The sequence below is a fragment of the Numida meleagris genome, chromosome 14 (assembly GCF_002078875.1).
Source record: "Numida meleagris isolate 19003 breed g44 Domestic line chromosome 14, NumMel1.0, whole genome shotgun sequence".
NCBI classification, from domain to species: Eukaryota; Metazoa; Chordata; class Aves; order Galliformes; family Numididae; genus Numida; species Numida meleagris.
Window position 1 is genome coordinate 11219821 of NC_034422.1, and position 22128 is coordinate 11241948.

Consider the following 22128-nt stretch of genomic DNA (forward strand, 5'->3'; position numbering starts at 1 on the left):
GGGTGGGACCTGTAATGTCCAGTGGGATGAAGAGCACCCATGGGACCACCAAGGCAGATGGTGGGACCAGACCGTGCAGCACAACTAACACCAGGACGAGGTGGTGACACCAGACCGTGTGCAGGACCAGAAGCACATGGTGGGACCAAAACTAAACGGAGGGGTTGGCACTGTGCAAGATTTTACTGCAGAGATCATCAGGCAAATCCCTTCCACCTCCACCCCCCCACAAAAAAAAAAAAAAAAAAAAAAAAAAAAAAAAACACCACGAAATTAAACAAAAACCAAGCAGCACCAGGTGAGGGCAATTTGCAGCCCCCCCTGCTACTTAAAGGCCTGCAGGGCTGGGGCTGTGCTGCTGCTCTCTGGGGATGGAGCTCTGCTGGTGGGTGCTGCTGTGCAGGGCTGTGCTGGGGGTGGTAGGTGAGTAGGGCTGGTTGTTTGGTGGGGGTGGGTGACCTGGTGCTGGTTCCCAGTGCCCTGCTGGTGGGGAGAAGCCCTGTGCTCTGCAAGCTCCATGTGTCCCCAAGCCATCTCCTCTACATGAGCTTCAGGGACCTCTGAGGAGCTGGATGTCTCTAGTGTAGCTTGGGCACAGCCACCCCATGCCCAGCCCTGCTAGCCAAATTCTCCCCTTGCTGCAGGGACCACCATGGCTCCAGCTGCTCCAGCATCCTCTGGTCATGCAGCAGTTGCTCTGAGGGTGTCCCTGGGAGTGGGGACACGCACTGTGACCCCAGTGCCTGCTGCTGCCACCCCACCTGGTGGGCTGCACACTCACCCTTGCTCGGAGGAGCCCACTGTGAACTTCACCTTGAGGCTGCTGGATGGTGAGTGCTCTGTGTTGTGTTTTGAGTGCTAACCTGGGGGGCTGAGATGAGAAGATGGGGCCCACCAGGACCCCAGGAGCTGGGACTGAGCTCTCCCACATGGCTGGCTCCAAATTCTGGGGAGGGCTGCAGGCAAGGCCCCTATGGTTGGTGCTCTGGGTCAAGTTCTGTGTCCCATCTGCTGCAGGATGCTGCCCTGAGCCCGCCCTCCCTTCTCCTTCAGGGGATCCTGGTGCCATGAAGAGGCCGCTGGTGCTCAGCCGTGGAGCTGTGCTGCACCTGGAGGCCAGAGTGGATGCCAGCCCCGATGTGTCCCCCAGGATCTATGTGGAGCAGTGCTATGGGACGGGATCGGGGCAGCGGGCTCACCCCAGGAAGAGCTACGTGGTGGTGAACAGCCATGGGTCAGTGATGGGGAGAGAGGTCCTGGGGTCAGCCTGGGAGTGTCTCAACTTGTCCCTGGGTCTCCTCAGGTGCCTGCATGGCCCAGGGCTGGGCAGTGTGTCTGTCTGGCAGCAGAGAGGGACGTCTGTCCTCCAGCTCTCTATCCTGGCCCCTGTGCTGGAGGCTGAGCCTGAGGAGGAGGTGAGGTTGTGGTGGAGACCTGGGTCTCCTCAACACATTGTCCCATTCTCCCCAGCAGCTCCTGCTCCCTAATGGGGGGGTGGTCAGAGCCCCAGGGGAGGCCATGGAGGTTGCAGTGAGGATGGCTGCTGTCTTGGCAGGTCTATGTGCGCTGCCTGCTGTCAGCATGGGGTGCCAGGAGGCACGGCCCGACGTCCTGCTTCTACAGTGACACCACGGCCAGGTGAGCTCGACCCAGGGGTCTGTCTGGGAGGGGCTGAGACCCGAAGGGCTCTCCATCCATGGGCATGGTGCCATGTGTATCTCAGGGTGGAGGCTGGGGACCCATAGACCCCCAGCTCTGTCCTTCCCTCCCAGGTGGCACAACGCAGAGGACCCCTCCCAGAGCGCCCTGTGTGACTGCTGTGACACCCAGTGTCCCCCTGGTGACACCAGGCTTGGAGAGCAGCCAGGTACATCCCTGGGGGCCCACCAACCCTGGTGGCTGTGCAGGGGGGAGGGCTGCAGCCACCGAGGAGCTGTCGGGTGCGTATCCCTGCAGAGTTCCCAGGAGAAGGGACGCTCCACTGGGAGACAGCGGGGCCGCTGCTGGTGCGGGAGCAGGAGCCGTGGTTTGAAGGTGAGCGGACAACCCCAAGCTCTTCCCCGTGACCCCAAACCGACCAACCTCCTGGGAGCTGGGCTCCCAGTGCCCCAACCCCCCCCTGACCGCGTTGTCCCGCAGCGCCGTGCCGCACGGTGAAGAAGCTGCTGCTGGCTGGGGTGGCCCTGGTGGGCAGCGCTGTGGTGGCTGCCACCATCGTGGGCAGCGCGCTGGGGCTGGGCCTGGCTGCGTGGCGGCTGCGGGGGGCACGGCGTGGCCGGCGGCCCCCGAGGCGGCAGTGTCCCTTCCAGGCCGAGCTGCAGGCCGTGGTGGGGGCCTTGGTCCCCCGGGAGATGGAGAAACGTGGGGAGAGCGGGACGGAGTACCGCAGCCTGGAGCTGGGAGCGCTGTGAGCTGTTCTCTGCAATAAAAGGTCGCTTTTCTTTAAATATGTGGCTTTTTTTTTTTCTTTTTTCCATTTTCCCCCCCTCCCAACCCCTCTTGGGGACGGTATGTCCCCCAGGCAGGACACTGTGACAGCTGGTGCTGCGCCCAGCAGGCTGGGGAGGTCTTGGTTGGGGTGGTATGGCTGTGTCCTGCACGACGTGGGTGCTTCTGGGGCTGGGCCAGGCCTCAGGGCTCCTGGCTGTGGGGCTGCCTGGCCCCGTGGGGGGCACTGCAAGGAGCCCTGTCCTGCATGGATCCCCTTGGGGTGGGGGTGCAGGAATCCCACAAGGATGAAGCTTCCCAGAGGATGCTGAGCACTGGGGCAGGACCTGCTGCCCACCCTGGTGTCCCCACTGGGAACCCATTGCTGTGTCCCCTCTGGGCACCCAAACACCAGCCACGGGATGGAACGTTTGAAATAGTTTATTAGGACCAAGTGCAGGGTGCACGCAGCCACTCTGTGGCTGCAACCTGAGTGTGGGTTCACAGTGCAGGGGGTGCAATGCCCCAAATCCAGCAGCATGCCTCCGTTTCCCCACGCAGCTCTGCATGGGGCTGTGGTTCAGGGCGCAGACGGGGGCTCCTCGGTGCCATACAGCTTGCGGATGCTGGAGTCCATCAGGAAATCCACAGACCTGCAGAAGGATGACAGACCCCTTGCTGTCACCTCGGGGTCCCCCTGTGATGTGGCTCACCCACCCTCCTGCTGTCCCCAGTGTCACCCCCCTAATCCCCAGCGCCTGCTAATCCCCATCAGCTCCTCCATCCCCACTGCAGGGACACGTCCCCAGCTCACCCCATACCACCCCCCCTGGGCTGCAGTGGGGCCCACGCTGGCCATCCCCGCTTGTCCCTGCGATGCTCACCTGTCAATGGGGGTGATGATGACGGGGATGGCGGCCAGCCCCAGCGCAGTGGTGGCCCACTTTCGGACAGGGAGAGGCCAGCGGGTGAGGGAGGCCAGGAGGGCCAGCGAGGCGGCACACAGGCGGTTGATGGTGAAGCCCGGGATGGCCACCGAGGCCAGGCTCTGCCACACGAAGGTGTCTGCCACCGCTACCCCCACCCGCCGTGCCCTGCTGGGGTCCTGAGCGTGGGCCTGGGGGGGAGAGCAGAGCGGGTGTGGGATGGGGGCACGTGGGGACGTGGGGGGCTGCGTGGGGGGACACTCACCGCCGCAGCTTTCCTGCCCTTGTCGATGGCATCGGCGGTCACGTAGGCTGTGGCCACCCCATAGCTGGCCCACACGGCCGCCACCGGGACGATGGGGCGGAAGGACTCGCCCACCTCGTTGGCGTAGCCTGGGGGGGCAGCAGGGGTCAGCGGAGGCGGTGTCACCCCCACCCCGGGGGGCTGCGGCCTGCCTGGGTCACCTCGGTCCCATCGTTGGGGCAGAGAGGGGAGAGGTGGGGGCAGCGGGCAGGGTCAGACCCACAAGGTTCAGGGGGACGGGAACGCGGGGGCGGAGTGTCCCAGAGCTGCGGAGCCCGCGAGTGGCGGAGCCGATGCCCGGTGTCGGTACCCGGCGCCAGCGCTGGTACCGAACGCTGGCGGCGGGGTCGGCGTTCAGTGCCCGCTGTCACGGTCGGTACCCGGTACCCCGTGCCAGCCCCAGCGCACGGTTCCCGGTGCCGGTGCCATACACGGTACCCGGCACCGGCCCCGGTGCCGCAGCTCACCCAGGTAGCGGACCCACGTGTCCCGGTAGAGGTCGGGCTCCTCCGCCCCCATGGCGCGCTCCCGCCGGCGCCCGCTCGAGGCCCCGCCCCCGGCCCCGCCCCACGCGCGTCACCCGCCCGGCCCCGCCCTGAGCTCCGCCCCTCGGGCCCCGTTCACTTGCCCGGTTCCAAGATGGCGGCGGGGAAGGCGAGGCCGGGCAGCACGTGACCTGAGAGCAGCCGTCACGTGGGTGGGATGCGCAGCTGGGCTGTGGGGCTGGGTGGGAACGGGGCTGCCTGTGGGGGCACAGCAGGGGAGGGGTGCGGGGCCTGGCTGTGGGGCTGAGAGGGAGAAGGGCCTGGTTTGGGGGTTGAGAGGGGGAGGAAGGCCTAGATAAGGGGCTGAGGGGGGCAGCTGGGCCTGGGTTATGGGGCTGAGGGGCACAACAAGGCCTGGGTACGGGGCTAAGAGGAAGAATAGGATCTGGCTGTGAGGAGAAGCAGGGCCTGGGGATGGGGCAGAGGGACAAGAATCAGCCAAGCCATGTCACTGTCCATCCCTTTACTGCCCCCACCGCACCCAGCCCCACCCGTGGGGGCCACGTAAGGCACAGAGGGGCCAACAGCCCCAGGCACAGCCCCCCGGGTCCCTGAGCCACGGGGCACCGGCCCCCTTCTTCCATCCTCTGTGCTGCCGTGCTGCCATCACGGGCTGTGGTCCAGGGCCACCTCTCCCAGCTTGTCCCCGAGCTGCTGGATCTGCTGGGCCGAGGCGGCGTCGGGCAGCAGCACCTCCACGCTGTAGCTCACCTTCTTGGCGTGGATGTAGCTGTAGGTGTTGTCAAAGCGCAGGACGTCTGCGGGAACAGGGGTGGGGGTCAGGGCGTTGGGGACAGACCGTGGGGGTGGGGACAAGGGGGTACTCACAGATGCCGGGCGTGGAGCAGGTGAGGGAGCCGTCCTCGGGCACCATGTGTGCGTTGTAGCGCTGGGTGGGGAACACCTCGGTCATGTCGCCTGCCCGCTGCCGCTCCCCGACCTTCGTCTTCAGGTACACCCCGAAGCCCACGTCGGCCCCCTCCGACTTGAACTGCCACCTGCCAGAGAGACCCGGGGTCACCGCCACCTGCCTCAACAGCCTCGTCCCCACAGCACGGACCCCCCCTCACCTGAGCACGCAGCCAGGGGCGAGGATCTCGTACTCCACCTGGTGGGACGAGCCCCGGTTGACCACCACCGTGTGCTCGTAGGGCTGCGCCAGCTGGTCCCGCACGTAGTAGTGCTGCGGCACGTCCCCTCCGTAGTTGATCTGCAAAGGGACGGTTTGGGGCACAGGACGTGGCCATCCCGTAGCCCTCGTGCTGCAGGGGCTGCTCCTCACCTTGCTGGGGCACTTGGGGTTCCCATCAGGGTCCGTCAGGGTGCCCCCGTACTCCACTGGGATCTGCGAGGGGTCAATGTACTTCTGCAGGACCTCCTTCCAGTTGGCTGGGGGATAGCAGGGCGTTCAGGGGGGCTGAGACCCACATGGGGACCTCAGCCTGAGGCAGGGCCCCCCGAGGCTGCAGGGACAGGGTGAGGGTTGCCGCAGCCCCACTCACATCCCAGCACCGTGACCTTCTTGCGAGTGTCCTCGCTCAGGAAGTGCTTGACCAGGTTGTAGGCCACCGGGAAGATCTTGGGAGCTGGCGAGCAGAGCTGGGTGTCAGAGCAGCCATCCCAGCATGATGCCCGGCCGCGTGCCCGCACCTCACTCACCCTTCACGATCAACAGGCGCTTCAGGGACTCGGGGTAATTCTCCTCAAACATTGCCAGGAGCTGCGGGATGGGGAGAGCTGCGCATCCACATCCTCCTGCCCCAAGCACCCCCCGGGGCAGCCCCATCTGCACGGGCTTTGCACAGGCAGGGACCCCAAACAGAGGCCCCAGGCATCTGCCCAGGCCCCACTGAGGCCCTGCTCTTCCATCAGCCCCTGGGACCCGAGTCACAGCCCATCCCTAGGTCAGCCCGCAGCCCAAGGACACAAGGGATGAAAGTTCTGATCTCGGTGGCCGCTGTGGTCCCCGCAAGCCTCACCTCACTGTACGCTTCCACTGCTGGCTTCCAGAGGTGCTTCAAGCCCAGGCCCTCACAGTCATAGACCATCAGCACCATCTCGATCTTCTTGCCCAGCTGGGACAGGGACAGAGGAGTCAGGTCGGATGATGAGTTCATGGACCAAGAAGCATCAGCCACTGCCAAGTCCCTGCTCCCACCAGTCCCTGGTCATTGCCACCCCTGGGAAACGGGTGGTGGCAGGGACAGGGCAGCCCAGTGGCAGTCCCTTTGTCCCCAACAAGCCCAGCACTTCCCCTGGAGCACCAGTGCAGGAGAACGGTGCGGGTGCTGGGACAGGGACACGGGTGGCAGCAGGGACAGTGGTTGGTAGGGATGGGCAGGACGGGGGCTGGTGGGGATGGTAAGGTCACAGACTTATGGAGCTGGCGGGAACCTGGGCTGGTGACAGTGGGGATAGGGAAGGGGTGGTCTTGTGGGTTTGGTGGAGACACGGACGCATGGGGACAGCCAGGCAGGCGCTCACCTTCTGGCTCTGCTTCTCGCACTCCTGCCGCAGCAGCTCGCAGTCGCGGAACTTGTTCTTGAGCAGGTCCTGCTTGGAGGCGGAGAAGAGCAGCCCCTTGGCGTCCAGCGGCCCGATGATATCGTACCAGATGGGGCTGCCCTCCCGGTCGTAGCCACACATGCCTCCAGACATGTACTTCCTGATCACCTGCGGGAGCACCGTAAGTTGGGGGCACCCATCTTGGGCTGGGGACACCCACCCCGGGCCGGGGACCCCCACCTCAGGTGCCTCCCACGAGATGATGTTGTCGGCATCCATGCGTTTGCGGACCTCCAAGTGCTGTGAAGGCGAGGCAGAGCGAGCCGGGGTGAGGGCATGCGGGGTCTCAGGGACGCCCCAGCCCCTCGGCCGGGCTCCCCCAGCACGGGGACCCCCTCACCTTGCGGAGCATGGCCTCTGACTTGGGCAGGTCGAAGCAGCGTGCTGCCAGAGAGCAGAGGGAGAAGCTCAGCCCCGTGCAGGGCGCAGCCGGGACATCGCCGCTGAACCCGCCGCCCTCTGCCCCGCTGCCAGCTGCTAAAGTCCAGGTGCAGCCAGCACCTCGGCACCGTGCCCACAGCCCCCATGGGATGTCCCAGCCCCTCCGTGCCCTCCGGGCTTACCTCGGAGCCATTTCAAGAGGAAATAGTCGTCCTGGGAGGGCAGCGAAGGGAGCACGTCCTTGATGTTCTCTCGGAACTGTGGGGAGAAGGGGCACCGTCAGCAGGGCTGGGGATGTGGCCTCGTCCCCAAAGCCTGAAGTTTGTCCCCGGGGCAGCCGGCAGCACCGGGCAGTCTTTGCTCCCCTCCCTCCCACGGGAGGGTCCCCAGGCCGGCTGCCAAGCGCGGGGTGTCCCCAAACCAGTCCCTTTGCGCGAGGCAGCCAGCAACCCGCCCCGTGCCCTCCAAAGCGAGGTGTCAGCCCTCTGCCCCCTGCGTGGCGCTTTGAGGTCGGGGCCGTGCACCGGGCAGTCACCGCACAGCCCTGGTGGCATCACCGAGGTCAGCAGGGAGCGGGGATGCCGCCCTGGGGCAGGCGGTGCAAATCCCCCCCCGTGCACCGCGTACCAGCCCGTAACGAGGCTGACCGGATTATCCCCGCCTGAATTTAGGTGTAATTAAACCTGGGATTAACTCCCTCACCCAGAGGAAAACAACACGGTCGCGGGCGGGTGGGAGGGGACGGGTTTCACAGCTCCTTGCATAAGGGCTGCAACCACACGGTGTCCCGTCCCAAAATCCCGGCTCAGCACTGGCACAGCCGTACCCACCCGGTCACCGCCCGCGGGCCGGAGTTCGGCTGGGTCCCGCACGCGATAAGATAACGTCGCCGCCATTGCCCCCTCATTGATCGATCCCCACAGATGCCAATAAACCCCAGCAGGGCTGATGCAGGGGGGACGAGGCAAAGCCGCTGGATGTCCCCCAGCAGGTGACAGCCACCATTTCGGGTGGGCACCCTCCACCCGGCAACGACGCCTGCCCGGACAGAGGGACGTTCCCCCGTGCCGTGTTTTTGCAGGATGGAAGCGCTGTGGGGCGGCGGGAGGCACGGCACGCAGCCAGCGGCAGCGGTGTCACCATCCCGAGGGACCGCCCCGTACCCCGGCAGCCGAGCTCCGCGCTGGGAACGGGGGGCAGGCAGAGCCCTTGGGATGCTCGACGTGCTGGGAGAAGCAAAGCTGTGTCATCGGGCCTCCCTGGGTCCCCCGAGTCTATGTTCCGGGTGCCGGTGCTGCCGGGTCCCGGCGGTGATGGGACACCGGTCCCGGCGCCTTGCAGCCCGGGGACCCCGCGGACCCCGCGGCCGAGCCTGGCGCAGCGAAGAGCCCCGCGCCGTCCCCCCGGTGCCGGTCTCACCTGTGCCAGCGCCTCCGCCTGCCGCGGGCTCAGATCCCCGACGCGGCCGCTCATGGTGCCGGCCCCGCGCCCCCGGCGCCGCCTCTTAAGGGCGGCCGGGATGGAGCTGGGCGAGGCGGCTCCGCCCTGTGCCGCCTCCAGCGCCCGGTGCCGGCCTTGGACTGTGCCCGGCAGGGGTGGCCGCGCGGGCACGGCCCGGAGTGCGGCTGGGATGGGGTGGGAGATGGGGCAGGGGACACGAGGGGACAGGGTGGGAGATGGGGACAGGAGATGGGGGCGGGGATGGGCGCTGGGGGAGGGGACAGGTGGAGATGGGATGGGGATGGGGGCAGGGGACAGGAGATGAGGACAGTGTGGGAGATGGGGACAGGGATGGGCACTGGGGCAGGGGACAGGTGGAGATGGGACAGAGATGGGGACAGAGATGGGCACTGGGGCAGGGGACAGGTGAAGATGGGACAGAAATAGGGACAGGGTGGGAGATGGGTGTAGGGGACAGGAGATGGGGATGAGTGGGAGATGGGACAGAGATGGAGACAGGGTGGGAGATGGGGACATGGGTGGGTATTGGGGCAGGGGACAGGTGGAGATGGGACAGAGATAGGGAAAGAGATGGGACAGAGGACAGAGGTTGGACACGGGTGGGCAGTGGGGCAAGGGACAAATGGGAACAGGGGGCAGAGATGGGGGACAGGAAATGGGAGAGGGTACAAAGGTGGGGTCACAGAAAGGAGCAGGAATACAGACAAGGCTCAGGCACGGGGGAGGGAGGATGGAGATGAGGGACTGGGGCCAGGGCACCAGGGAGTGAAGATAGGAACAAGGGACAAGGAAGGGAGATGGGACGGGGGCAGGTGACAGAAATGGGGACAGAGACAAGAGATGGAGAAGGGGACAGAGATGGGGACAAGGCTGCGAGATGGGGCAGGAGAGAGGGTACAGAGAGCAGGGATGGGAGATGTGGAAGGCAATAGATAGGAACAGGAGCTGGGGACAGGGAATGGAAAATGGGGATAAGAGATTGGGGCAGGGACAGGACGGAGGCAGCGGGGGCATGGGGTGCAGGGGTTGTGCAGGTATCTGCGGGTAGGAGCGATGCTCGTGTTCCCAGCAGGGCTGTGCATGTCCCCAGGAACCAGGGATGCCCCACAGGCTTGAGGACCCTTGTCCCTTGGGCTGGGGGCTGCTGTGATCCCCACGGATGTGCCTCAATTGGCACCCGCTGCCTCTGGCACAGCCCTGCAGGCTTGTCCCTGGGTTGTGCCCCGGTCCCCAGGGTTGTGGAGTGCTGTGCCAGCACAGCAGTGTGCGTGGTGACATGTGGAGGGGGCATGGATGGGGGCCCACAGTCCCTTGTCCCCATGGTCAGTGCTCTACTAGTGCCAGTGGTGGGCCCACAGTCCCTGCCACTTCCCTGGTCCCAGGGCTGGTTCCCAGCCACATCCCAGACCCGACACCTGTCCCTGCACCCAGGGGCGCGTCGGGGGTGGGAGGTGCGTGGTCGGACATCAGGGCGTGGAGGAGGGAGAGGGGAAGAGGATGAGGAGGGGAGGGCGGGAGAAGCTTGTGTCCCTGTGAGAGGTCTGTTTTCTTCCCTTTCTGACTAAAGCTGGAAGTGCAATGGGTACCTGTGGGGGCTTTGCAAGCTTTGGGGGGCGCGGCCCCACCGAGGCAGGAACGTCGCGTTCTCTCGAACACGGAGCGCCGAGCGCGACGCCGTCATCCCCCACCCCTCCCCTCGGACCTCCCCGCCGCGGGGGGGCGCTGTGCGGCGGCGCGGGGCAGCCATGGCGGCGCTGCGTGCCGCGCTGCTGGCGCCGCTGCTGGCGCTGAGCCGGGCCGGGCCGGGGCCGGCGCCCTCCGCCCGCGTGGAAGTGGCTCTGTCGGGGCCGGGAGACGCGGACGGCGACGGGGCCGGGACGGCGGCGGGGCCCGGAGGCTCCTACACGCTGCGCGGGGCCTTGCTGGGCGCGGCGGGAGGCGGGAGCGGGCTGGGCCGCGGGGCGCCGCGGGAAGTGGAGATCGGGGGCCGGCTGGTGCTGGTGAGCGGGGCGGCGGACAACGGGAACTGAGGGCCGGGCGGCCTGTGGGGTGTGTAAGGAATGCGGGCACCGGGGAGCGACGGGCGGTAGCGACTGGGGGGCAGTGAGGGGCACCGGGGGCTCGGGTCAATGTGGGGGAAGGGTCTGAGGGGAAGTGCTGGGGGGCGAATTGGAACCGGGGGGCGATGGGACCTGGGGGCCTTTGTGTGGGATTGCTGGGAGTGGGGTCAGTGGGAGGACGATGGGAACTGGGGGTAAATGGGTGATTACTGGGGGTCGGCGGGAGCAATGGAAACTGTGAAGCTCTTGGAAGTAGTGGGCAGTGTGGGAGCTGTGGGAAGGGGGGTGCAGGGGCACAGCCAAAGGGGCGGCTGGGGATGTGATGTCAGCCGGGCCCCTCTGTGTGCCCCCCTCACACCCCCCGGCCCCGCACCCTGCGTGCTGCCCAGCTGCCTCGGGTGCCGTGAGCCCCTGACGTTGCCGTGTCTCTAGGTGGGGGATGCGGAGCCAGAGCTGGGTGCTGCTGACAGCTGGATCGGGGTGGTGCCCGTGGGCGAGGAGCCGACTGACAGCCCCCGCAGCACCAAGGAGGAGTCCTTCACCGCCGCCGTGGTCAGCAAGGTGAGCGTGCCTAGCGGCAGCAGCCCACAAGGCACCTTCTGGGGACCTCAGCAGGGGCACGGGCAGTGCCACCCCCTTGTGCTGAGCCTTCTGTCTCTGCAGATGAAGCGAGCCCTGGTGCTGGGGGCCTCGGCCCTGCTCATCCTGGCGCTGAACCAGAATGCGATCCGAGAGGTAGGGGAGCCCCGCAGTCCTACCAGCGCTCTGGGTGCTCTCCTGCCCCTCTCAGAGCTGTTGCTTTTCTGTCTGGTGCAGCTGGACGTCTCCCAGCTCCTTGCCAAGCCTGTCATCGTGATCCAATCCTCGGACAATGTCACCAGGCTGCTGGGAGCGCTGCTGCGGTGAGCGTTCTCTTGCAGCAGAGTCTGATCTGTGCAATGGGCAGCAGAACACAGCCAGCACTCATGTGTGGTGCGGGGAGGCAGAAGGGGCTTGGGAGGTGTCTGGCACGCTCAGCTTGGCAGGGGAGCAGGGGCATCTGTGGCAGCTTCACTGATGGGGAAACGGAGGGACAGAACAGGGATGTGATCTATGTAGTTGCTGAGAGGACTAGGTGGAAAATGCCACTGTCACTTCCTCTGCCTGTCTGTGTGTCCCTCTGTCCTTGCACACATCTCAGGAGTGGCCTCCCTCAGCATGGCCCAGTGCCTGGCAGGAAGAAGGCTGCTGGGTGCTGGGGATGCTGTGTCCTGCTGCACACATGTGGCTGATGCTCTTTGTGCCTCTTGCTCTTAGAGGACTACGGGCTACAGCGAAGATCACGTACCAGGCAGTGCTGCTGGAGAACCTGGTATGTAAGTCCTCCACCTCCTCTGTTTGGGTATGAGGAGCGGGGCATGGCCACGCCCAGCCAAAATTTGCTGGCCAGTGGGGAAACTTGCATGGAGCAGGAGCCAGACATGCAAGGGCTGCTGGAGCTGCTGGTGCCTCGCTGTCCCCGAGACTTGCTCTGCAGGAGAAGGGTAGCTGGCAGCTGCCTGTTGTTCCTCCCCCCTCTCATGCAGTGCTGCAGCTGTAAATCCTCCAGCATTGCAGTACTGCCCCTCGTGCTGCGACACGCTGTCGTGGGCGGGTGGTGACGTGGTGTCCTGCCTTGCAGGGGGTGACGCTCACCCTGTGGTCCACCTGCGGCCTGTCCCGAGGGGGCCTCTACGGCGAGTGGCAGGGCGTCATCTGCACCGGGGAGAACAGCTCGCAGGTCCAGGTGCGTCCCCATGGCCACTCCCCAGTGTCACCACAGCCAGGGATGGGGGTGGGGGTGAAGCAGGGGACTCCCGCTCGCCCCCTGAGCGCCTGGTGGTGCTGTCCTTGCAGAAGTACCTGCAGCAGCTGTGGAACACCATCCTGCTTGTCGCTCTGCTCCTCTGCACGGGGGTGATCGTGCAGGCGCAGCGGCAGTCACGGCAAGGCCTGTCGGAGCGGGACGCCGAGGTGGGACACGGGGAGCGGCCGAGGGAATTGGGACCGTTTGGTCTGGAGGAGAGGAGGTTGGGGGGAGACCTCATTGCTCTCTGCGACTTCCTGAAAGGAGGTTGCAGCAGGGAGGGTGTTGGTCTCTTTTTCTCGCATGACGTGTGATGGGATGTGAGGCAATGGCCTCAGATTGCACCAGGGGAGGTTTAGGTTGGATGTGAGGACAAATTTACAAAAAGGGTGGTTAGGCATGAGAAGGGCTGCCCAGGGAGGCGGCAGTCACTATCTCTTGGAGGTATTGAAGGTATTTGGTAGGTATTTAAGAGATGTGTGGACATAGCACTTATGGACATAGCTTAATGTTGGAACTGTAGTGTTAGGTGATAGACTTGATGATCTGTTGGGTCTTTTCCAACCAAAATGATTCTATGCTCCGCTCGTTGTGCCTCACCTCCCGCTCTGCCTCTCCAGCTGGACCTGAAGCAGCACATTCGGCGGCGGCTGTTGGCCCTGAAGACGCGGCGGTACCATCCCGGCAAGGCGCTGCGGAGCCGGGCCTGTGAGATAGATAGCTGCGCCGTGTGCCTGGACCAGTTCTGCAAGAGCCAGGTCAGACTGGTGGGGCTGGTCCCGGTGATGGTTTGGGGCCACGCATGCTAATGCCATCCCTTTGCTCTGTTCCATGGGGCTGAGCCTCCTCGTGCTTTACCAGGGCAGGGGTGTCTCCATGAGAGGAACGTGTGGTTGGGGACTGCCCCCCTCTGTGGGCAGCCCGTGGCACAGGGGCCAGATTGCTGTGCTCCTCAAGGCTCACGTGTCCCACCTGCTTCCCTCCCTGCAGTGGCTGCGTGTGCTGCCATGTTCCCATGAGTTTCACCGGGACTGTGTGGACCCCTGGCTCCTCCTGCAGCAGACCTGCCCGCTCTGCAAGCATAACATCCTAGGTGAGAGCAGCTCTGGGACTGGGGGGCCCCATGCATCCTGCGTCCCAGTTAACCCTCATTCATACCAGGGTGAGGGCTGGGGAGGAATTGGTGCCAGCCACAGGCTGCTCTGTTCTTGGGACCTCTGTGTGATACCTCTCCACCCTTCTCCCTTGCAGGGAACTGCTGTGGAGAGAGCTAGTCAGCCCAGTGGAAGCGCTCTGGGGACAGACGGACCCATGGCTGCTCTGGGAAGAGCTGGGGAAGGATGGGGCAGGCGTGGGGTGAGCTGTGCTTGGAGCTGGAGCAGGCTCAGCGCGGCCGTGCCCTTTGCAGCACCAGACAGTGCCTGGCCCTTAGGAGAGTGAAGGCTTTGGGGGGTTCTCCCTGCTTGGCGTGAGTAGAGGGGCCAGGGGCATGGCTGGGCATTAGCCAAATGGCTGGGGCTGGGGGATGGGTGCCAGGGAAGGCACTCCTGGGTATAACTGGGGAGGGGCCACTGAGGCTGTTGGCAGAGTCTGCAGGCACTGAAGGGAAGAGCCCAGGCCTGGCTGTTCCCTCTCCCTGCTCATCATTTTTCTAAGTCTTTTCTATTTGCCTGTGGCTGCAACAGGTGGGCAGCGCCAGGCTGGGAGCCCGCACCTGGGGCTCTGCCACAGCTGAGGGACGGAACAGATCTGCTCATGGTGGGGATGGGGGTGGGGGTGGGGTGGGGGGAAAGACCACCTTATTTATACTAACTTATTAGAAAGGACAGTATGAGTTAGCTGAACACAGGAGTGCTCGGGGACTCGCTGTGAGCCTGTGAGGGCTCTTGTTCCATGTGGCAGCTGGAGCTGCAGCACTACTTGTGGCTGTTGCTATTAAATACAGAGCTCAGAGAGGCTGCTGTGTCTTGTGTTGTGTGGTCCTTGGCCCTGCTGACCACTTTTCCCTGCCATGAGAGCGCTTTCCAGGCTGCAACCCGTGCTGGCAAGTTAAGTCTGTGAGTTCTCTTCAAAGCCGGGTAGCTGCCTCCTGGGAACAGCTCCCTGGCCCGAGCTGAGCCCGGCTGTGTTTAGGCATTGTGTGGGTGCTTCTGAGTTGGTCAGGATCGGAGCCATGCCAAGGATTGCAGCAGCAGCTGAGCTGTGGGCAGCTGAACTCCAGTACGCAGGAATGCTGCTGGCCCTGCTCGGCTCGTTGTTCGGAGCCATCTGTGCGTGCTGGGAGCATTTCCCCCCAGTCCACTTTGCCTGGGTGCTGGACCCCTTGCTGCCAGCAGTGCTTGTACCAGACCCACTCCAGTCCCCACCGCTATACAGCGCCTTCTGGGGCTGTGCTGTGGGAGGCAGGAGGGGGACACACCAGCCCAACCCACGGGCCTCACTGTGCTGTGCTCCACAACATTGCTCAGCAGAGGGCCAGCTGTGCTGACAGGTTTATTGTGGCCACCATCCTGCAGCAAACAAGGTGAAGCAATAGCCACTGGCTGGCTGTGAGCCTGAGCCTTCTTTCAGCCTCCCAGCTGCTGCGGGACCACTGCGCCCATGAGTGTTACACCCACTCAGCAATGCTGTTCCTTGGGCTCAGAGCAACAGGAAGGCAGACCAGGTTTCCCAAGGGAATGTACCTGCATGTCTGCAACAGGTAACAAGGCCCTGCAGGGAAAAGGGAGTAGCTGCGTGCTGCTCGTTAATGCTTCGCCTCTGCCTCAGTCTCCCGAGCACCTATTTGCGGTGCAAGAAGTGGTGCGCTCTGCCTGCGCTGCTGCTCCCTCTGGGCTTGTGGGGAGCCAGCGCCAGGCCCTGTGCTGGCAGCGTGATGCAGGGTCTGCCCTCACGTGCGGGTTCTGCTGAGGGCAGCTTACGTTGCTGGCTGCCCACAGGTCGCTGCTGGGCCTTGCTGGTGGCTCTGTGCGATCCTGTGCCATCTCTGCTGCCTTGGCTGCTCGGAGGTCTGTGGAGGGGAGAAGTGGAAGAGGTTGAAGGGGAGTAAGAAGGGGAAGCCCCCCCCCCCCAGTGCTGTCCTCTGCGCTCCCACTCACCCTGCAGCTTCCCCTCCGTGCTGACTGCTGAGCTGAGTCCACAGCTGAGTCTGTGGGATGTGCTGGGGAAGAGAGAGGTGGTGAAACTCCCGTGTTTGGCTCCGTGACTGCTTATCTTGGCTTCTGCCCTGGGTGGATTTCACTGCTGAGCTGGTAGTGGCGAAACGGAGGCACAAGAGCCATGGGGGCTGATGTAAGGAAGCTGGGAACCAGCCCCGGGCACCTCAGCAAAGCAGCTTACCAGCTGCTGGTTCAACCAGACCCACCTCTGGAGGGACACCACAGAACCAGGGAGCTGGGCTTTGTCCTGCTCAGCCCCATGAGAAGCAGACCCAGTGCCCCAGGCAACACTGCACAAGGAGCACCACAGCCTTCCACTCCTGGGAGTCTTTTCTGTTTTACCTCCTATAAGGGTACGGTCAGGAAACCAGTCCCCAGGGGTTGTGGGACAGGGTCTACAGGGTGGCCCTGGGGTACACAGTGTTCCCCCGTCCTGCCAGCCCCCAGCTCACCTGCAGCACGCCCTGCTGAGCAGCCACCTTCACCTTGGCCAGCGCAGCCCTGAGCCGTGCGTTCTCCTGCTCCAGCACACTGATCCTGATGTGGTTGGCCTGCAGCTGCTTCTCCATGTCCTCAGTGATGTTCCCTGTGCCTGCAAACGAAACATGGCACTTCATGTCAAGCCCGAGCTCAGCACACTACCCAAACCTGCTCAGAGGGGCTGGCAGCAGAGCCTGTCCCCGCTCCCTGGGACCACTTGCTCTGCTGTCCTCCCTCTTGAGCAAGGCAGTAGCTGCTGGAAATGAACCTTCCTGAACTGGGGAACAACAACACGACCGTGGAAGTGGCAGCTGGGACTCCAGTGTACTGTCTGAAACAGCAAGGACAAATGCAGCCATGTCCAAGCCCTTGCCCTGCTTTTGTGCCAGATGTGGGACACACAGCACCCACATAAAGAATCAGGTTAAGATGGTAGCGGCTTAGTGCCTCGCAGGGACTGAGCCCTTCCTGGCTGCAACTGACTCATGTCAGGAGGACAAACTGTTACACAAGTGACACCAATGTGCCTAGGGTTGACAGGATCCCGTGTGAGCTCCGGGAGACCCCAGAGGTACAAGCCTGCTGCTGCAAAAGCAGGCACTGCTGCCTGCTGCCCAGTTCCTTACTCTCAAACTGGGTCTCAACGGGGATGTGGAGCTCAGGGAAGAACACCAGGAGTTTCTCCCGCTCCTTCAGCTCCTTTGCCTGCTCCTCCAGCCTGGAGACATTCTCCTGCAGCTCGGAGATAGACTGCTCCAGGCTCAGCTTCTCCTGTTGCAGCGTGTCCAGCAGCTCCTGTGGGGCCACAGCAGATGGGTGAGTTTTGCAGACACCTTCCCAAACCTCATTATGGTACAGTCTGGGAGAGGTCCATTGGACTACCCAGGGAAAGCTCCCTGTCCTTTTGGGTTAAGGATATCCCCAAACAGTGGGACAGCACAGTCTTGGCTGTAATGGTCTCAGTGTCACCCTGTCTGAAGCACAGGGTGCTTCAAACAACTATGAAATGGGTCTGAGAGAGAAGGGTCACTACATGGAAGCAGCCACGTGGCAATGTCACATCAGCTCTCAGAGCCACTGTCCTGGGAGAACTGCCCACAAGGGTGGGATGGGGCAGGGGTGGCTCCTGGCAGCCCCGTGGCACAGCTGCATCCTGTCCTGGCTCCCTCCGACACGTGCTGGGTACCTGCTGCACCTGTAGCTGGTGCATGCTCTGCTCCTTCTGCTGCTGGCTCTCCTGCAGCTGCTCTGCTAGCCGTGCTCTGTCCTCCTCAGCCTCCCCCAGGCTAGCTTGCAGCTCCTCACGCTCCTGGTCCAGGCTGTCCAGCTGCTGCAGCAGTGCACTCTGCTTGGCCTGCAGGGACTGTGCAGAGAGGTGAGCCTGCTAGAGGCTGCTGCTGCCGTGATGCCAGGGCCATGGAGAGGCAGCAGCCATGACGGTCAGGGGTTATGGCCACAGCTGGGCAGCTCCAAAGAGCTCTGTTCATACCTTCTCGTGCCTCAGCGTGCTCTCCACCTTGGCCTTCTCCTTCTCCAGCTGGGTGGTGACCGCACTCAGCTCCTGGCCCATGCTGTCCCGCTGGCCGGTGAGCAGCTGCACCTCCTCCTCTAGCTCCAGCACCCGGTTCCTGGCCACCATCGCAGTCTTCATGTCCTCCAGCAAGGTCTGCTTGGTTGTCTCTGGGGAGGCACAGTGACTGTTGCACAGGCTGGGCAGGACAGGAAGAAGCTCCCAGGCCAGGAGGTGTCTTTAGGGGCCCTACACCCTCTGCAAGTGCTAGCAAGGGCTGGCAGCAGGGCTCCTGGTGTCCCAGGAAACCCCAAATCTCAGCCAGTACCAGGACACCCTGGTGCTGGGTGATGTTTGAGCACTGCAATGAGGAGATCACGTCATCCTCCCATTCCCACTAGGTCTAACCCCAACAGATTCTGGGAGAGCCAGGATTTACATGAGTGAAAAGCATGTGTGAGATCAGAGCCAGACTCAGGGAGAGATGTGCCAACTGGATGAGCCCCCCAGGTCCTTACCCAGCTCCTGCACAGCAGCCTGCTTCATGGCCAGTGCTTCCTTTAGGGCAGAGATTTGCTCTTCCAGCAGAGCAGCTCCTAAATCAGTGCAAAAGACTACTAAACGTTAAACAGCTCCTCAAAGAAATGAAAACAAAGAGGCAGCAAACAACTGTGCCAAAGCATTTTTTTCACCCAGTAATTGTATCATGCTGTGCTTCAGCAGAGAGGAGGCAGTGAGAGGACAAGGGCAAGCAGCTCCCACTGCTGGGGGTTTGCCTCACAGCGGGGAACAGCTGCCAGCATGTGAGACGCTACAGAGATGGGACACAGAAAGTGTATGGAGCTTCAGTGGTGGAAAATGAGATGATGGGAGTGGAGGAGCAGCAGCAGAAGCTGGGAGATGATGAGGGCATCAGGAAAGGCAGTGATGCCAGTGCAGCAGCCCTCATCTACTCCAGGAGCTGCTGTCAATGCATGGATAAAATGGAGACTTCTGTGGCCAGGTAAACCCACAGCAGGGCTCCTCCCCTTCTCTAAGCCATGGAAGACATCTGAAAACTAAGCAATGACCTTTCAGAGAGTGTTTGCTCACCACTAATGGAGGACCTACCAAACTAGTGACCAAAGCCCTGCTCGTGGTGGCAGGACCAAGATTTGACCACAGGCTGCCTCCTCCTGCAAATACCCCCAGACCTGGGAGGGGATACTGGGGACAGCACTGTACCTTTCCGTAGGTCATCCTTGTCCCGCTCCAGCCTGGCTACAGCCTCCAAACGCTCTTTGTTCTTTACTTCCAGGTTCTGCTCGGCCTCCTTCCTCTGCTGTGCTTGGGTCTCCTTCTCCACCTGAAGCAGCTGAGCAAAGTCGCCCACCTGTTTCCGCAGCTCGTCCTTCTCCTTCTTTGACTCTGCCAGCTCAGACTTCAGAGGGTTGACCAGCTCCAGCAGTGTGTGGAGGTGTTTGTTGATGCATGAGAGGTCTTTGCTTTGCTCCGAGGCCCAGTAGCTCACATCAGTTGCAGAGAGGGTCCTACTCCCCGCAGTGCCCTCCACCACCTCCTGGAACCTGCTGAGACTCGAGGGGATATTCTGGCTCTGGCAGATGCTGGCGATGGCTTTGCTGACCTCTCGAAGGCCGGCCTGGGCACTGGCACAGACGTCACAGGGTGCTGGAGGCTCCGCTGCCTGTGTGGGGATGCTGCGGCCACTCTCAGCAATGCTGCAGGCAGCCCTGGGCTGGGAGCTGCCCGAGGCGTTGCTGTCAGCGTGCCACGGGGAGCTGGGCTGGGAAGCACTTGGGGGCGTGCCTGGCTCTGAAGTGGATGGCAAGCAGTCCTTCAAGCGTTCCTTTGCAGTTCCCTCAGCCTCAGGGGTGGATTGCAGTGCAGCGATATCCTTCCTGCAAGTCTTCTTCTGGTGAAGAGAGCACAGGACACAAACACAGAGCCCAGACTGAACCTCATCAGCTGCAAACAGTCCAGGAGAGCTGAATGCAGAGGTATGAAGGATGGGCACAGGACATCAGTGGAGTGAAGAAGCTACAAGGTCAGAGCATACAGTCCCAGAGCTTGCTGGAGAACAGAGCTACCAAGCACTTAGTGTTCCCTATTTCTTTTGTTACAGTGAAAGCAGGTAGCCAGTAAGCAAAATGATGCTCACATGCAGCATGGGTCATTCTTGGCTCTGCCTGACACCAGGGAACTGAATTTCTCAAGCTCTCAGGTAGCTTTTTGGTCACTGCTAATCTAGCAGAGCTGTGGTTTCACAAAGCTGCTGCAGCAGAACCTCTTCCCTGGCTCCTGTTTGTATTATTTTCCCTTTTTTCACACCTCACTGTACTGTCTCCTGGCTATGTGAGATGAATTATTCTGACACCACCCCATAAGAGGCATCATTTTGAAAATAAATGTAGGGGAGAGGCATAGTATTTTTACCACAAATCATTTCACTGATTTAAGCCAGCTCAGCCCCACACAGTGTGAGTCAGCAGAGCCACAGAGGTAGCACCTTGGCAAGAGGAGAATATTTTTCCAAGCAATAAGAGCAACCAGGCATCCCAGTCCCAAAATCCTGGTGGAGGCCTGGAGGTCACAGTCAGGGAGTGCATCTGGAGCAACCACCACATGTATCATGGCATCCCAGAGAAAGACTGTGACGTCAGCCCCATGCCATGTGCATGCCTGGCATATCTTCCAAATTGTGTGGGCGCTGAGCCATTACTGTGAGCCCTGTGCTTGGCTCAGAGTGCCCACACACCCTTGTATGTCCCACCTCGGTCAGAAGCTGCTGGTAGCAGGCCCCCAGTCGCAGCATTTTGTGCCAGTACCTCCTCACCGTCAGCCCCGCCGACATGCAGGGTCCCACTGCCTCCACTGGGGGCACGGCTCGCTCGCTGAGCAGGTTTTCTGCGTAGCCTGTGAAGCTCTGAAGCAGCAACAGCAGCCTTTGTGGAAATGAAACGCAGCTTAGAGCAATAACATTTGTAATGGAGAAAGGGCAATTGGCATCCAACAAAGCAGTGAGCCTGATAAACCAGTATGGCAGCAAAGGAGGCTGGATATCAGTGTGCTTGTAACGCTCCTCTGGCCTGGAGCAAGACTGGGAGGGAATAATTCCCCCTGCAGCACCAGGATGCAGCTCCAAGAGGCTGCAGTTAGGCTCTCTCTAAAGATTCAAGGCACTCAATGTTGTTATCAAACCCACATTGTTAGGACCAAGTATTCAGAGACAGCTCTGCATGCATGACTTGGCTTTAAAGTTTAGTTGTTTTCATAGACTCATAGGATGAATTGAGTTGGAAGGGACCCCTACAATCAATACAAGCTGGTGGACAAAAGGATGGAGCACGGCCCTGCCAGAAAGGACCTGAGAGTACTGGTGGATGGCAGCTGGGCATGAGCCAGCACTGTGCCCTCGCAGCCTGAAAAGCCAACTGTATCCTGGGCTGCATTCAAAGCAGTGCAGCCAGCAGGGTGAGGGAGGGGATCCTGCACCTCTGCTTTGTGCTGTGAGACCTCACCTGGAGCGCTGTGTCCAGATGGGGAGTGCTCAGTACAGGAGAGACATGGACCTGTTAGAGCATGGCCAGAGGAGGGTCAGAAAAATGATCCAAGGGATCAAGAGACATTCAAGGTCCGGCTGGACAGGGCTCTGAGCACCCCAATCTAGCTGTGGGTGTCCCTGTTCACTGCAGGGGAGTTGGACCAGATGACCTTTCAATGATTTTACGATTCTTTGACCTTAAAACCACCCGGTTCCAACCTGCTGCCCAAAGCGCTTGGCTGCAGCAGACAGGCCAGACGTCTTCCCTCCATGGGGAAGGAGCCACAGTGCCCCAGCTGCTTTTTGGAGGGTGCTCTGCCCGCTCACCTGTCTATCACCAGCTCCAGCAACACCACATGTGCATGCTGGCTGAACTCGGGGTCGCCCTCGGCGTGGCTGTACCGCTCCAGCAGCTCCACCAGATCCAGCTCGCAGGACACTTTGTTGGGGAACTTCCAGGAGGGGAAGCGTGCAGGGCCGGTGCGGGAGGTGACGTCGGTGATGGCTCCCTGCAGGTCCCTCAGGTCAGCCTGCAGGCTCGCCATGCAGCCAGGGTGACCCAGGAGGTGCGCCATGCTGCAGGACTAGGCTGGGCAGACGAGCAGATGGACGGATGGATGGACAGAGGTAGAGGTAGGCAGTGCTAGGAATGGATCATGAGTAACACCAAACAGGTGCCAAAGGGATGGAGGGGACAGGTGCTGCGTCCCCAAGATTTAAGGTAAGGAGCGCACAGGCACCGGCCTGCAGGGAGCTGCGGGGGTCAGGCAGCAGCGGTGGGCACACTGAGGGAGCCGGGACGCAGAGAGGGGCCCGCCGGGGACAGGAGAGGCCGCAGGGCCTGCAGCTGGGCCTAGGCCGTGGCGCCGCACCCGCTGCCATGGCAACGCCCCGCCCCGTGATGCGCAGCTCCGCCCGCTGCCACTGCGCGCCCCGGGCACGAGC

General features: G+C 62.4%; 5 protein-coding genes across 11 annotated transcripts; 2 read left to right on the top strand and 3 right to left on the bottom strand.

Annotated features, from left to right (window-relative positions):
* On the top strand, nt 388–2430 carry LOC110406526 (zona pellucida sperm-binding protein 3-like). Its single transcript, XM_021413125.1, has 8 exons — nt 388–423; nt 645–830; nt 1054–1234; nt 1304–1415; nt 1556–1638; nt 1773–1867; nt 1957–2034; nt 2140–2430. Exons 2-8 carry the CDS (start codon nt 653–655, stop codon nt 2409–2411), a joined length of 999 nt encoding a protein of 332 aa, XP_021268800.1. The 5' UTR covers nt 388–423; nt 645–652; the 3' UTR covers nt 2412–2430.
* On the bottom strand, nt 2853–4217 carry MTFP1 (mitochondrial fission process 1). The gene is made up of 4 exons (XM_021412915.1): nt 4125–4217; nt 3619–3746; nt 3312–3544; nt 2853–3080 (listed from the first exon to the last, which is right to left on the bottom strand). Exons 1-4 carry the CDS (start codon nt 4174–4176, stop codon nt 3008–3010), a joined length of 486 nt encoding a protein of 161 aa, XP_021268590.1. The 5' UTR covers nt 4177–4217; the 3' UTR covers nt 2853–3007.
* SEC14L2 (SEC14 like lipid binding 2) lies at nt 4651–8645 on the bottom strand. The gene is made up of 12 exons (XM_021413362.1): nt 8568–8645; nt 7331–7406; nt 7108–7151; nt 6948–7007; nt 6687–6875; nt 6182–6277; nt 5862–5922; nt 5705–5788; nt 5485–5591; nt 5273–5412; nt 5031–5200; nt 4651–4960 (listed from the first exon to the last, which is right to left on the bottom strand). The coding sequence occupies exons 1-12, from the start codon at nt 8619–8621 to the stop codon at nt 4809–4811; spliced, it is 1233 nt and encodes a 410-aa protein (XP_021269037.1). The 5' UTR covers nt 8622–8645; the 3' UTR covers nt 4651–4808.
* RNF215 (ring finger protein 215) lies at nt 10345–14455 on the top strand. 2 transcript variants are annotated; one of them, XM_021412672.1, is made up of 10 exons: nt 10345–10609; nt 11102–11230; nt 11333–11404; nt 11486–11571; nt 11966–12020; nt 12330–12434; nt 12545–12661; nt 13115–13252; nt 13485–13587; nt 13746–14455. In XM_021412672.1, the coding sequence occupies exons 1-10, from the start codon at nt 10355–10357 to the stop codon at nt 13766–13768; spliced, it is 1083 nt and encodes a 360-aa protein (XP_021268347.1). In that variant the 5' UTR covers nt 10345–10354; the 3' UTR covers nt 13769–14455. The 2 variants fall into 2 exon arrangements, with proteins under 2 accessions (XP_021268347.1, XP_021268348.1); XM_021412673.1 differs by having other exon boundaries at nt 11333–11571.
* On the bottom strand, nt 14959–22114 carry CCDC157 (coiled-coil domain containing 157). Of its 6 annotated transcripts, XM_021412669.1 has the most exons (11): nt 21511–22114; nt 20413–20584; nt 18867–19554; nt 18161–18238; nt 17622–17812; nt 17319–17495; nt 16759–16927; nt 16105–16244; nt 15593–15654; nt 15416–15504; nt 14959–15206 (listed from the first exon to the last, which is right to left on the bottom strand). In XM_021412669.1, the coding sequence occupies exons 1-11, from the start codon at nt 21756–21758 to the stop codon at nt 15103–15105; spliced, it is 2118 nt and encodes a 705-aa protein (XP_021268344.1). In that variant the 5' UTR covers nt 21759–22114; the 3' UTR covers nt 14959–15102. The 6 variants fall into 6 exon arrangements, 5 of the variants coding, with proteins under 5 accessions (XP_021268344.1, XP_021268342.1, XP_021268343.1 ...); XM_021412667.1 differs by having other exon boundaries at nt 14959–15504; nt 18867–19551; XM_021412668.1 differs by having other exon boundaries at nt 14959–15504; nt 17328–17495.